The 12984-nt window shown below is 44.6% G+C and overlaps 1 protein-coding gene across 12 annotated transcripts in view; it reads right to left on the bottom strand.

Annotated features, from left to right (window-relative positions):
• Window positions 1-12984, bottom strand: part of syne1b (spectrin repeat containing, nuclear envelope 1b) — a 95770-nt gene that overhangs the window by 25742 nt on the left and 57044 nt on the right. For 11 of the 12 annotated variants that reach the window (XM_051949525.1, XM_051949522.1, XM_051949550.1 and 8 more), the window contains 25 exons: window positions 12688-12864; window positions 12111-12376; window positions 9720-11880; window positions 9281-9618; window positions 9052-9196; window positions 8746-8964; window positions 8374-8642; window positions 8029-8194; window positions 7746-7901; window positions 7481-7633; window positions 7198-7380; window positions 6934-7071; window positions 6016-6201; window positions 5802-5924; window positions 5520-5702; window positions 5061-5204; window positions 4545-4733; window positions 4256-4396; window positions 3885-3998; window positions 3425-3586; window positions 3079-3273; window positions 2799-2975; window positions 1629-1820; window positions 1021-1152; window positions 76-176 (listed from right to left, as the gene is read on the bottom strand). In XM_051949525.1, coding sequence (XP_051805485.1) covers window positions 76-176; window positions 1021-1152; window positions 1629-1820; window positions 2799-2975; window positions 3079-3273; window positions 3425-3586; window positions 3885-3998; window positions 4256-4396; window positions 4545-4733; window positions 5061-5204; window positions 5520-5702; window positions 5802-5924; window positions 6016-6201; window positions 6934-7071; window positions 7198-7380; window positions 7481-7633; window positions 7746-7901; window positions 8029-8194; window positions 8374-8642; window positions 8746-8964; window positions 9052-9196; window positions 9281-9618; window positions 9720-11880; window positions 12111-12376; window positions 12688-12864 — 6410 coding nt within the window. The remainder of the gene's footprint in view (window positions 1-75; window positions 177-1020; window positions 1153-1628; window positions 1821-2798; window positions 2976-3078; window positions 3274-3424; window positions 3587-3884; window positions 3999-4255; window positions 4397-4544; window positions 4734-5060; window positions 5205-5519; window positions 5703-5801; window positions 5925-6015; window positions 6202-6933; window positions 7072-7197; window positions 7381-7480; window positions 7634-7745; window positions 7902-8028; window positions 8195-8373; window positions 8643-8745; window positions 8965-9051; window positions 9197-9280; window positions 9619-9719; window positions 11881-12110; window positions 12377-12687; window positions 12865-12984) is intronic. The other variant, XM_051949551.1, reaches the window with a different exon arrangement.

The raw sequence follows: 12984 nt of genomic DNA, 5'->3' as shown, positions 1-12984 counted from the left end.
GAAGCAACACACATTACATGCATTATTACATACATTAGTTATGTAAGTTTTGTGTACATGTTGTATATGAAATACCTGGCACTGCTGGGTGAGGCCTGCTGGATGAGGATCTCCTCTCCTCTGCTGGCAACTGACTGAAGCAGCTTTTTCTGCTCTGCAAGCTGCTCCTCCAGTTCCTGCATGACAAAACACACAACATGACAAACATGTTAGATGGTACTAGACGTGTGACTATGCTTCATTTCATCATAAAACCTTGAAAAATACATTGAGTCACAACCCTCAGTTCTGATGCGTTTTGATTTTATTGTTCAAAGAGGAGCTGAGCAACAATATTGTTAAATTGTTTCATATTTATCAATATCATTCATTAACACAACATACATTGATTTAAATGTATATTAATGAGACAGGAAACACATGCAATGTGTTTGTTGAAGAGGATACACTCTATGTTTTGGTGAGAAACACTGAATGCAAACATGTGCTTGCATTGTAGTATTAGCAGTTTCACGCCAGGCTCTTTGCATACGCTGCCTTTTGAAATGGAGGAAGAGGTTTATTGTCTTTCCCATTTTTGTAGGTTGTCTGGATATCCGTCAACCTATACTGCTCTACTGTTCATTCAGCTTTAGAAATCCAATCTACTTTATTATCTGCAACACTGTGGGAGCTCTCTTGGCTACAATTTTCTCATCTTTTGAGGACATCTGACTCGCTGCGCTTATTTTAGGTTTTCCCACAGTGTGTTAGTTTTTTTGTGTTTTGGCCCGACACAAATCAGCTGCCTCAACCTATAGTTGGAACTTAATAGTAACTATAAAGTTGTACAAGCTGATTTGGAACAGATCTGAATATCATAAATTACAGTTTATCATCTATTGGAAGATTTTTTTTGTATGTATTATCTGGATCGTGTTGCCGCCTAACCCTCGGTACAAAATGTGGGCATTTCAGTTTTTCGTTTTGCAATACATAAGCATTTAAACAAGGTTAAAAAAACAAGGTAAAACCTCCTACCCTCTGTCTCTGAACACTGTCCTGGTGCTGCTGAGTCCGTGTGGTTCGGGCCTGGGCCAGCCAGTCCTGCACACTGGGACTCTGAGAGAGACTGGAGTCAGATTCACTGTCTTCCTGCTCCTGCAGAGAACCCTGTAGAATTACATATGTTTATTGTAAAGCAAGAATTCTTTAAGAAACACACACTTTGGCAAATAAAGGGGATGCCAAACAGACTAATGGCAGTTTGACTCACATTTGCAAATTCCTTAGCGAGCCAAAGAAAATGCTAAAGCAAAGACGTGTCATACTGGGAGCTTCAAGAGGAAAAATTAATATTTACTTGATCAACATTCCATCTTTGGCCAGGAGACAGATAGCAAATGAACAAGAAACTTAGGTTAACCTGATGTGCTCCCTTTCTCTAATGAACAGGGTGGTGCAAATATACAATGTTCTTAATTATGCTGGCAAAAAGTAAACATTGTGCGCTATTTTGGAGAAGCCTTTTATATTAAACACTTTGCACTGACTTGTGCAAACATTGTAAAGGCATTTGCCAAAGTAGGGAACAAACCCAATATTGTCAAATATTCACACACTAGTGCATGTCAGAGCTTAAATCTCACCTGGATGTTAACCTGCTTGTCTTGTAGCATCCTCTGCAGCTCCAACAAACCACCCTTCAGTGTCCGTAGCTTCCTGGCCAAATGTTCAGCCTCCTCCCTGGTGTCCGTCCGGCCCTCCAGCAGCAGGTTCTCGCTGTGCATGGACAGCTCTGAGAGGGCCAACACCTTCTCTTCGATCTCCAGCAGCATGTTCTGCATCAGCAGGAGGAGAGAGGCCAGCTCAAACATGATGTCTCACCACTTACAGGAGCTCCCCCCTCCCTCTACACCACAGACCCCCCAGGTCCGTCTGAACCCCCAGCACCAGCAGCTTTCCCCGGCCACAGGACAGGGAGAGCTCTCATCCTTGGCCCACCTCGCCGGCCTCGCCTCCTGTGCAGCATATTACCGCTAATCCTTCACGCTCCATGCCCTGCAGCATACGCGCTCTTCCTCAAATTCAAAAACAATTCCCCTGCGTTAAACACCATTCTAAGTCCAGACCAGTTGTCAGTGCCCATTAGTGACAGTTGCTCCAGTGTTTGACAACGCATTTGTTTTCTAATTGCATTGCTACTCCTTTGCAATCGATAGCTCCAGCAGGTTATTCTCAGGGAGAGAGTAACTGTCCCATCCTCCCCCTGACCCGCCCCGCACTCTAGGATTCCCCTACTTGGATATTCTAGCAGCTTTGTGGCTAGCACCAATCCTGGCAGAGGCTCTATTAATCATCTGAAAGCTTCCTGCTCTGACTACTCCGCCCTTTGCTTCTAACACGCCCCGTCCCATAGAACGATCTGCATAATCTGCTTAAGACTAGTGCTGCAGTCGCTTAGGAGGCCAGCCATCTGAATACCCCTCTAACTCCACTAATGCTCTTGTTTACCCACTGAAAGGCCCCTGCCCCCCTGGGATGATCCATATGTAATAAGGCAAACACAATATTTAAGGACATATGTAAATAATCCCTATGCTAGATTTAATTTCCATTAATGTCTTGAGCAGAAACACTAACCTAGAAAACAGTTCTTCAGAGTGTCTGTATCATTCCTAACAATCGGCTATGACATATGCATCATTAAGTAACCTCACATGCATATTAATGAATCTATTAATATTCTTAAGTGAAGCAGGAATTCAAATGCCTGATTGCATTTATTGCTTTGAGCAGACAGCAGAGGGAGCTCTCACTTGACACTCAGCCAGCTGGTCCTCCATATCTGTCTCCTCTACAGGTTGAGGTTCAAGGATGAAGGTTACAGCACTGCGCATTCTGATCAGCCACTGGTCCAGTTCATCTGCCTGGGTGTGATACAGATGTATGGCCTGTTCCTGACGCTGACCCTCCAGACGGTCACTGACACGCTCCTGAAGTACAGGAATTCATAAGTTATTAAGACAGAATTCAGATTAGTAGATAACACACAACTATTAGCGGCTACTATCTTTTACAAATTTATACAAAAGCTACCTCCAATATTTGCTGTTTTCCTGTGGCCTTCATGTGGATGGTGGCCATCCTCTCTGCCAACACAGCGAGGGAGGACTGCATGGCCAGCTGGTCAGCCATGTCTGAGTCCACAGCATTGGTGGCAAGATCCTCTGTGAAGCTTCTCTGCAGCCTGTCTATTTCATCCTGGACACTATGAATCTCTTCAATCAGACCCTGCAGAGAAGAGTTGAAGATTAGAAATACGTAGCGGTATGTCTTAAAATAAACGCCACAAAAATGTGGATGTTGACACAAAGACAGAGGCAAGAGTGACCTTAGCTTCCTACACATGAAACAATTCAGCACGTATTTGTATGGGACTCACCTCATGTGCCCTGATGTGACTATCTGGACTTCTATCTGCCTCCAGAGGCTCACTGAGTTTGGCCTCTAAAGCCTCCATTTTAGAAGAGATTGACTGCAGTGAACCCTGGTAATGCTGCTGCTTTTCCAGAGCTTCATACAAAGACCGCTGCTTCTCACTGATCTGTAAGTCAATGAATTAGAATAAAAAGGGTTTAGTTTGAAATACCATTGATGCCTGAAAATAATGATAGATAGTAGGAATTATAAATCAGATTACTTTTCTGAATTATTAGACGCTGTTTTGTCAAAAGGCTTGGCTGCAAGTTTCTAATAAGATTAAATTCAATTTAATGAGTACTAGTGACTTACAGCAAAATAATTGCATAATAGAGTTACTGCAACTTGTGTCAAGAACATGCAGCTGACAGAAATGACACTATGACTAAATTAAGCTGAGTGAGGTTTTGTATTCTACATACCACATTCTTCAAAGTCTCCCATGAGCGTTGCAGGTCATCCAAGTTGGCTACAGACTCAAATGTGGGGTCATATAGTTCTTGGATTGGAGCTCTTGTAAGAGTTCCTCGTCCCATCTAAACAAAACATTCAACATTATCACAAAGAAAGACTTTATTAAAGCCTCCAGTTTACTATCTGTAATGATGAACTTACAGGTGCAGGCAGAAAATATAAATGGATGATTGCTGAAGTTGGTGTATTTTGGCCTTAATGATTTACCTACTGCATGGATTAGGTGTGATAGCAAACTGAGTAAAGACGTCAGAAAAACTAGAGAAATTTCACACACATCTGCATTTTTGCTATGAAGAGGAAGAGAAAAGACTGATACCTTGGCTATGGTGACTTCAGCATGAGTTATAGGAGAAGGAGAACGACACACAGGAGGAGATGAAATCTCGCTGTTAGTTCCCTCCTCACCGGACTCCTCAGTTACAGGTGACAACAGAGTGTGACAGCGACCAGCTGTCATCTGACACAGCATGCAAGAAGCAGAATTAACACAAGAGCAGAAATGGAAGGTGAATAGGAAAACATCAGGTGTTTAGTTGATGAAATTAAAGGAATAAAGCCAGAAATAGCAGAATGAGTATATGACACGGGAGATTATGGTCGCTTACCATGATGGCTTGTGCTGAGGATTTCTTGGATTTCTCTGCCTCCATCTCCTGCAGCCCCTCAGGCAGCCCCTCCACATCGCTCACTGTCAGCAGCATGGTGGCATGCTTTGCCTTTACTGCCAGCATTTTGCACTTTGAATTTAGTGAGGCAATTTGCTCCTGGTAGCCTTTGATCTTTTGGGCAAGTTCCTAAAATATGAAATGACATGCAAAACTTACTATGCAGTTACGAGGAATTTTCACCTTTTCACCTTCAACTTAATACTGAGTGCAGACAATACCAGAAGGAGACAGCAGGATTACACTGAATTAATTCAACAGATACAGACTGTCAGCTCAGTAAATGCACAGTGAACGTGTATTTTGCAGTAAAGCCACAAATTTAGAAACACAATTAAGCATCTTATTTGTTGGGCCTGTATTAAACAAATCGTATGTGTAAAGTTCCTTTCCCTCAGTGAATCCCTTTCCTGCACAAGACAGAGCAAATTAAGTAAGTGAATAAAGGAGTTGTACTTCATGGTGAAGGATCTGGGCCTGCAGCTCCTGGATGTTGCTGCTGGGAATCGGACGATCCTGAATAACCCGATGTGCTTCCTCTATCAGCCCCTGTAGGTCTCTCACTTCATGTTCATATTGCTCGTATTGCACCACTGCCTCCTGCATGAAAAAATAAAATCATTTTGTAACTTTCATATCCGTGCAAACCGCAAAAATGTTTTTTGAAGAATGTAAAAACAGTAAACTTCTCAAAATACGGAAAGAACCATGTGAATCCATTGTACATTGAAACTAAAAGAACAACTAACAAAACATGAACTGGAAACATTTTCATATCAATTTTCTATTGTTACTGCTTCAAAATACATTCTTGAGCTACTTCCCATGTCCACTTTTATTGCGTATTGTCTCTGAATACAGGCTTGGCCAGAACATACGTTACTCTGCTTCAGTTATGGCGCCCCCCCACTGTACCTGCAGGATGTTGCACTGCTGAATGGCAACGTGCTGCAGCTGACTGGCTTCTTGCTGCAGACGCAGAGCGGTGCGACAGATGGCGAGGTTAGGCATCACCTCCTCTGGGACCTGGAGAGCACTCTGACACAGCTGCACGGCCTGTACCTGCTGCTTGAAGCTCTCCATATCTGCCAACAGACGCTGCAAAAACACGGAAAGTTTATATTGTGTGGAACTGTTTCTAAGCTCCAACATGCAAAGTAAGCACACATCATGGATTATGTTGATGTTGTACGTTACCTGTCTCTGGGCCAGCTGTTCTTTCAGGCTCTGACGTGCCAACTCTGGTGAGGTCAGTGTGGCTTGGACCTGCTCCAGAGCAACATGTAGAGCCTTAACTTCATACTCGAGGGCCTCCATGCTCTGCAGACACAAGTCAGTTGTATATTTATCATGAGGTATGAACACATCACATGATACAAAAAGTAAAACAGAAAACAGGAAATCTCAGTACCTTGTCTGCATCCTGTAGGCTCTGCAGTCGGGTCTTCATGCTTTGCTGAAGCTCCTCAGTGTGTCGACTCAGTTCACAAACCTGCTGGCTCATAGACTCGACCTGCAGCACCTCAGACAGAAGCTCCACTTTCTCTGCCATAGATTCCAGGTCTCCGTGGAGCTCTCGAGATTCACGCAGGACAGCCTGAACACAAGAAAGAAAGGTAGGCGAATGAAAGGCACGTGTTTCTTGGGCTTCTGGTGGTAAGAGAGCAAAGGGTCACAGGTTTATTCTCTGCAACATTCCCCTACAGTCCACAAGTATCCATGAACTGTTGGGTAGAGAAACACGAATCACGGTGAAACCATGTCTGTGTGTGTCTGTGTGGATTCTCAGTCATCTAAGCCATTTCATCCCAGGAGCTTCATTAAAAAGTAACTAAATTTCTCTTTTAGGTTTTAGAAGATGGTTCACTTTGGGGCGGAATGGCTCAGTGGGTAGAGTGGCCGTCTTGCAACCGAAGGGTTGCCGGTTCGATCCTCGCCCTGTCGTGTCTGAGGTGTCCCTGAGCAAGACACTTAACCCTGAATTGCTCCTGATGGGGTCGTGGTTAGCGCCTTGCATGGCAGCTTCCGCCATCAGTGTGTGAATGTGTGTGTGAATGGGTGAATGTGATGTATCATGTAAAGCGCTTTGGGTACCTTGCAGGTATAGTAAAAAAGCGCTATATAAATACAGACCATTTACCATTTTACCACTTTAAGAGGCTCTTTCACTTCCGAAGAAGCCTCTTAGATAAAAGGTGAAAAGGTCTAAACGACCAAAAAGAAAAGTCCAGGTGCTATTTTTATATCCATCCACTTACATCGTACCTTCTATAAATATATGGAAAAATGTGGACAGTCAATTTTAAAACACCAGAACATCCCAACTCACCTGATACATCCGAATCTGCTCCTGCAGATGAACTGAAGAGTTCCAGATGATGTTTGCCCTCACCAGGCTTTTGGCTTTCTCCGACCACCTCAAGATGAAGTCCAGCATCTCATTATACTCGTCTAAATAGCAGACAGCCTGAATGGAAAGACAACAACAACATAAAAAATAACAATTAGGAAAGTATCCTTACCCATGTCATAGTATTTATCAATGTTATGGCTCACCAGCTGTGCTATGTGCAGAAAACTTTAAAAAGCAAACCTTTTTAAGCCAGTTGTTCCTGCAGTCTGCCAGTCGTGTTGTGTGGTGATGCATCTCTGATAGCTTGTTAATGGCGTCGCTCAGCTGTTTGGCCAGCAGGGGGTTTCTGCGCCCAAACTCTTGAACAGCAGCATCAAGTTCTGAGAGAGTGCGACCGCAGGAGTCCAAATCCTCAAACAGACTCTGAGAAAAGAAAAGCAATAGTAGGAATAATTTTACATAATAAAAAACAAGAATTTAAGACCCTTGTGTGTCATCTACAGCAAAAAAGAAGACAACATACCTTGACCTCTTCTTTGGCATGATCGACATCAGGAGACTTTTCCTTAAATTTATTGGAGATGGCTTTGAGTTTCTCTGAAATTTCGTGGATTCTGGAGCTGAAGTCCTCCTTTATTTCTCTTGTTTTCTGGTTTTCTCTTTCTTTGGAGAGAACCTGGAACATGAAGGAGAAAAGTACACAAAAGCCACATGAGTAAATAATAGCAGAAGTGACGCATGCAATCAACTTCTTGTCTACTTTCAAAGCTGTTAACATGATACAGTACCTGATCCTCAATAGCACCCAATGCCAGCGACACCTCGGCTAGCTGCATGGAGATTTCAGAAGGGAGTATAGTGTAGAGGTCCAGGTACTTGCTCTGCTGTTGCTCTGCTAATTTCTCCACATTCTGACGATATGTGATCACATCTCCATGTACAACCTGTACACAACAAAAAGCAGGTCAATTTGACTTTTTGTGGAAATAAGAGAAAAATTTGAAGCACTGTGTTGTTCTAGGTACACCTTAGGCAAACTAATGTATTTGTGTTTTTAGATGGCAGATATACCTCAAGCTCCTGCAACAGAGAATCGATGTCTGGTGTGGGATTGAGGAGAAGCTCTCTGGTCTCCTGGATCCAGGCTTTTACAACACTAAGCTCCTTCTCCACTTCTTCTCTGTCCCTCAGTTCTTGGGCTGCCTGAGCTCGCTTGGTCCTGGACTGAGTCAAAAGGCTGGAGGCAAACAGAAAATTGACTGTTTTTTAAATTCAGAATGGCAAAACATACATAGTTAACTTAAAAAGCACAACAGATGTTGGATTTCAGGCAGGAAAGGAAGCACCTATTCATCAAGTCAGTCATTTAAAACAGTGATTGCAGATAGCCCTCATTTAGAGTTTATCTTCTCCTACCTTTCCATTTGGTCTTGTACAGCTCTGATCTCCTTCAGGCTGGGCAGCTCATCCTGATCATTTGTTGGTGAAGGCACTTCCACATCGTGCAGCAGGCTGAGGGCGTACTGGCGCAGCAGAGTGAGGGCAGACAGTTCCCGCTCCAAGTCTTGGCTCAGCAGGTCATGTTGGTCCAACAGAGACTGCAGAGTAGCTTTGGAGGCCTTCTCTACTGCACTATCCGGGAAACGACTCTGGAGCTCATCAGAGACAGCTCTAACCTTCACCATCTGTTAAAAAAAAAAAAAAAAAAAAAAAAAAAAATTATTTGTAAACGTCTTCACCTGCAAAGCTATTTCTTTACGTCATTATAATTGCTTTCTGCCTGTGTACCTTCTCTGTGAAAGTCCTCCATTCCTGTGCTGTGTCCTCCAGCACTCTCTCTTGTCCTCGTGCAACACTGCGGAGTCGTGTCCAGCGCTGCCACACGGTGGTCATGGAGCGACTGATGGTGGCCTTGCTGGCATCGCTGCCCACCAGCTCAAGCTGAGCGGCTTGTTCCTCTAAACCACTCAGCTTCTCTTGGAAGCCATTCACCAGTGATACAAGGGACTAAAAGAAAAAAAAAAAAGACAGTTAATTGCACATAAAATTAATAGAAGCACCACCTATTTTCCACAAGGAAATTCTATCTCGTACGCGGTGACTGCACAGCTTGTCTTCAGCCTCTTGGCTTGTTGCTGCCTTTGCAGTGGAAAATTCCGTCAGCTTCTTTTCGGCTTCATTCATGAGCTCAATGACTGTCTGCCTTGCCTCCTGGTATGTCTTCCACTGGGCCACACAGCTGAGAAAAACAGAATAAATTACAGTATAAAATTCCACTGTTAACTGCAGTTAAAATCTGTTATCTTTATTTCCTTCTCATTACCTGTGAAGGACATCCTGATGACACTGGAGCTGATCTCGAACCTCCACGCCTCTCTGCTTTGCCGACTCCACGCTCACCCGAAGCTGATCTTTAGCTGTAGGGTTCACCAGGTTCTCTAGCTGAGGAAGCAGAGTCTGCAGCTCCTCCAGGTGGATGAGAAACTCCTGTTCCGTAGCCATGATGTCTCCCTGCTGTCTGAGACACTCTTCATAGTTCTCTACATCCACGCCCAAGCTGGCTTGCTGCAGGAAAGACACAGCATCCTCCAGCCACTCACAGGCCGACTGCATCCTGAAGTGGTATTTCTGACACAGTACCAAGGCCTCTTCCAGAGTAATCTGCACACAAACGCAAACGAGATAGAAAATAGTGGATTACTACAGCTAACAACATTAAAGCATTTCACATTCATTAGACACTGAATGTAAGACTGTCCCACCTGTTTGGAGCACAGCGCTTTCTGAACGTCTGCTTGCAGCTTTGCCATTTCCTCCAGGTTTGTATCTACGTGGGTTGGGACGAGCTCGTTGGCACTGATAAACTCCTGCTTTTCTCTGCTACTAAGAGCAGCCACAATTCTCAGTCTGGACTGCACTTCTTCCTGCATAATTTGCTGCTTCCTGATCTCCTCCTGCACCTTCTCCACTCTGACGTCCACAATCACAGCACAGCCCAGTTCATCCCTGACCTGCTGCAGCCAGTCCAGAGTCCTTTTCATCTCCGTCTCAAAGTCTTTACTTTGGATAAACCTGGTCTCGCATTCTTCAATGAGATCCCCTACGGCAGCCTGTAAGGATCGCAGCTCGTCTTGCCACAGGACCACTTGCTCTTTAGACGCGTCATGAGCTGCTTGGTCCACACGAGGGGCGAGAGTGTCCATCTGCTCCATCAGCCTCGACAAGTGAGAGTTGGCACTTTGGAGACTCCCAGCCAGAGCGTGGTAGTTCTTTAGCCTCTCCTCGGCCGACTGCGTCTCAGCGTTCACTTTCACCAGCTGCTCTTTTGTGGCCTTTAACTCAAAGTCAACCTGCATAGCCATCGCTTTGTGGTCCTCAAATGACTCCAAGGTTTCGTCCAAATGCTCTACTTTCTGTTCCACCAACCTCTTTAGCCCATTGTACAGGCTCACAAGCTGCGTCATTTCCTCCGGGCGCCACGGTTGCCCGGTGCTCCGAAATCCCTCTTTCTTCTGGTTCAGCTCACTCACAGCTAGACCCAGGTTGCTGAGATCAGTCTGAATTGCTTTGTAATCACTCTGCAAGCTGAGCACCTCTTCTGTTTGCAGGCCTACAGGCTGCGTCCCTAGACTGTTGAACTGTTCTTCGAGTTCTTTCAGAGCTTTGTGAGTGACGTCTATGAAAGACGTGTACTCGTTCCTTGTGAGAATGGCCTGCTGGATTTTCTCCTGTTTCTCTTTGGCTAGTGCTAATATGCTGTTATATTGCTGGGGGAGGGTGTTGAGTTTTTCATCCAAATAGCAGTGATCTACTTCATTCAATGTGGGCAATATCTCCTGTCCAGCTCTTTGGACAATTAAGAGGAGGTTCTCATACTCAATCGCCTGCTCAACTATCTGCTGATACTTCATTAGCTGCGCTTCCAGTTCAGCATCTCCAACCATTAGGTTTATTTCAGGGAAGGTGACGATATCGGCTTGTTTTATCCACTGGCATATTTTTTCTAGATCAGTCTTGAAATACTTTCGAGAAACAAGCACTTTTTCAAGCTCCTGAAGTTTCTGACCGCATCTGTGGAGCGTTTTGTCAAAGATATTTTGTAACTCCTGCAACTTTGTGAGAATCTCAGTCCTTTCCTCCTCGCTGGCATCCCTCATTAGGTCTCTTCCCTGAGACCACAAGGAGGTGAGCTCGCTCTGATACGCTTTTAAACTGCTTTGGATGTTTCTGCATGTTCGAACCTGCTTGGCTAAGTCATCAGGTAACAAAGCAATGTACTCCTCCGACTGGGCCTTCTTCTCATTCTGCTGGACCCAGGAAATGGACTGACTCACAGCCATCAGGAACTGCGTCCTCTCAGTAAAAGCTTTGCTCAGGTGTTTTCTGCGCTGCACCACTTTCACGCTCAGAGATTCCACCTCATATTGTGTGTCACAAATCAGCTGCTGCAGATGATGTCGTTCGCTGAGGCCCAGTCGTGCTAGAACCCTGTCAGCGTCCGCCATGGCCTGGGCCAGGAGGAGCTGCTTGGCCTCCAGCTCGCTGCAGATGCTCAGGTGGTCAAACAGGAAGCTTTGAGCCAGCTCAGGAGGAGGGCTCATTTTCATGGCCTCTGACAGGGCAGGCTGCTGCTCCTCTGCCCAGTCCCGAGCCTCTCTCAGGCGGGCCTCCACCTGACCCATATCTTCTAGGGTCACCACTGAGTCCTGGATCTTTCTTTCAATTAGGTTTTGCATCTGAGACCATCGCTGCTCAAAGTGGCTGATTTGCTCTTTTACCAGCTCCTTGTCGTCCAAGTTCAGATGCTGGATGACTTTCTGTTTCTGGTCCTTGAGGTCTTCAAGAGCCCCTTTCTGTTCTTCGAGAGTTACTGCAAGTTTCCTCAGTGCCTCCAAATGCTGAGATGAACTTTCGGCGTCCGTTCTGTGGCACAAAAACAGAACAACTCATTATACAAATTTGTGGAGTACATCCAATACCACTTAAAGATTAAATATTTAAATTTATAGGTGTGAAATTCAGCATTTGAAAGTAAATGAAATAGTGCTTATGGAAGCTTTTGCTTCACAAACAGCTGAGGTGACTTTATTTGTGATTCCTGATATTATGACACTTTCATAGCAGTATGAAATGACAGATTTTGATTGACACACCTGGCCAAATTGTCCCACTCTTTGGACACCTGCTCAAACAGCACCTCCACTGCAGCGATACAGTCGTGATATTCTTTAGATCTCTGCAGGTCCTCCTCTCTCTGGCTCTGCAGCTTGTTGGCCTTGTGACAGAGCTCAAGCCAGGAATGGCTCAGACGGTCGAGCTCTGCATGTTCCGGAGAGTCCTGGCCTCCAGTCAATCTGCTCACTGTCTCGGTCATCTTGGTCAGGATACTCTGTTTAGACTGCAGTTGCTGGCTGCACTCCTGAGTGACAAGCAATATATTGGATGGCAACCATAAATACTTCCAAACACTAAGCAGATCTCTCTCTAATCCCTTCACAAGCCCAGCCAAAATGTTGGATTAGATAATAATGACAAAATCACAGACAGAATCCAGTCTGGTCTCACTCTGCTGTACAGTTAAAGTAAAAAGCACATGCAGACAAACAGATATTATCACTCTGATAAGCATAACGGAAGAAAAAGGAGAAAGGGTGATTTTTCAGTATGATCAAAAAGGTTTCAGCCTGTGTGCATTCTTGAGGGACTGATGGTTGTGATACTGTGTCCTACCTTGGCTTGTGAAAGCATGTTTTGTGCTATCTTGGTCTCCAGCTCTGCTGGTCTTCTGGAGAGGCTGAGAAGCTGCTGCTCCATGTCCTGGAAGAGGCTGGTTAGATCTTGTTTCTGTTCTTTGATCTCTCTCCAGCCCTCTGAAAGCTCCTGAGCACTGGACATCCGCTCCTCTATCTGCACAAACACATTGTAAACCCTCATTTTGTTCATATTTGCAGGATTATGCATCATGAAATCCCTTTTTTAATATATGAACACAATATAATGCTATATTTCTATTTTAATATATATCTC

This window comes from Acanthochromis polyacanthus, chromosome 1 (genome assembly GCF_021347895.1).
Source record: "Acanthochromis polyacanthus isolate Apoly-LR-REF ecotype Palm Island chromosome 1, KAUST_Apoly_ChrSc, whole genome shotgun sequence".
NCBI lineage: Eukaryota > Metazoa > Chordata > Actinopteri > Pomacentridae > Acanthochromis > Acanthochromis polyacanthus.
Note: the sequence above shows the minus strand (reverse complement) of the source record. Positions and strands in the feature narration are given on the sequence as shown.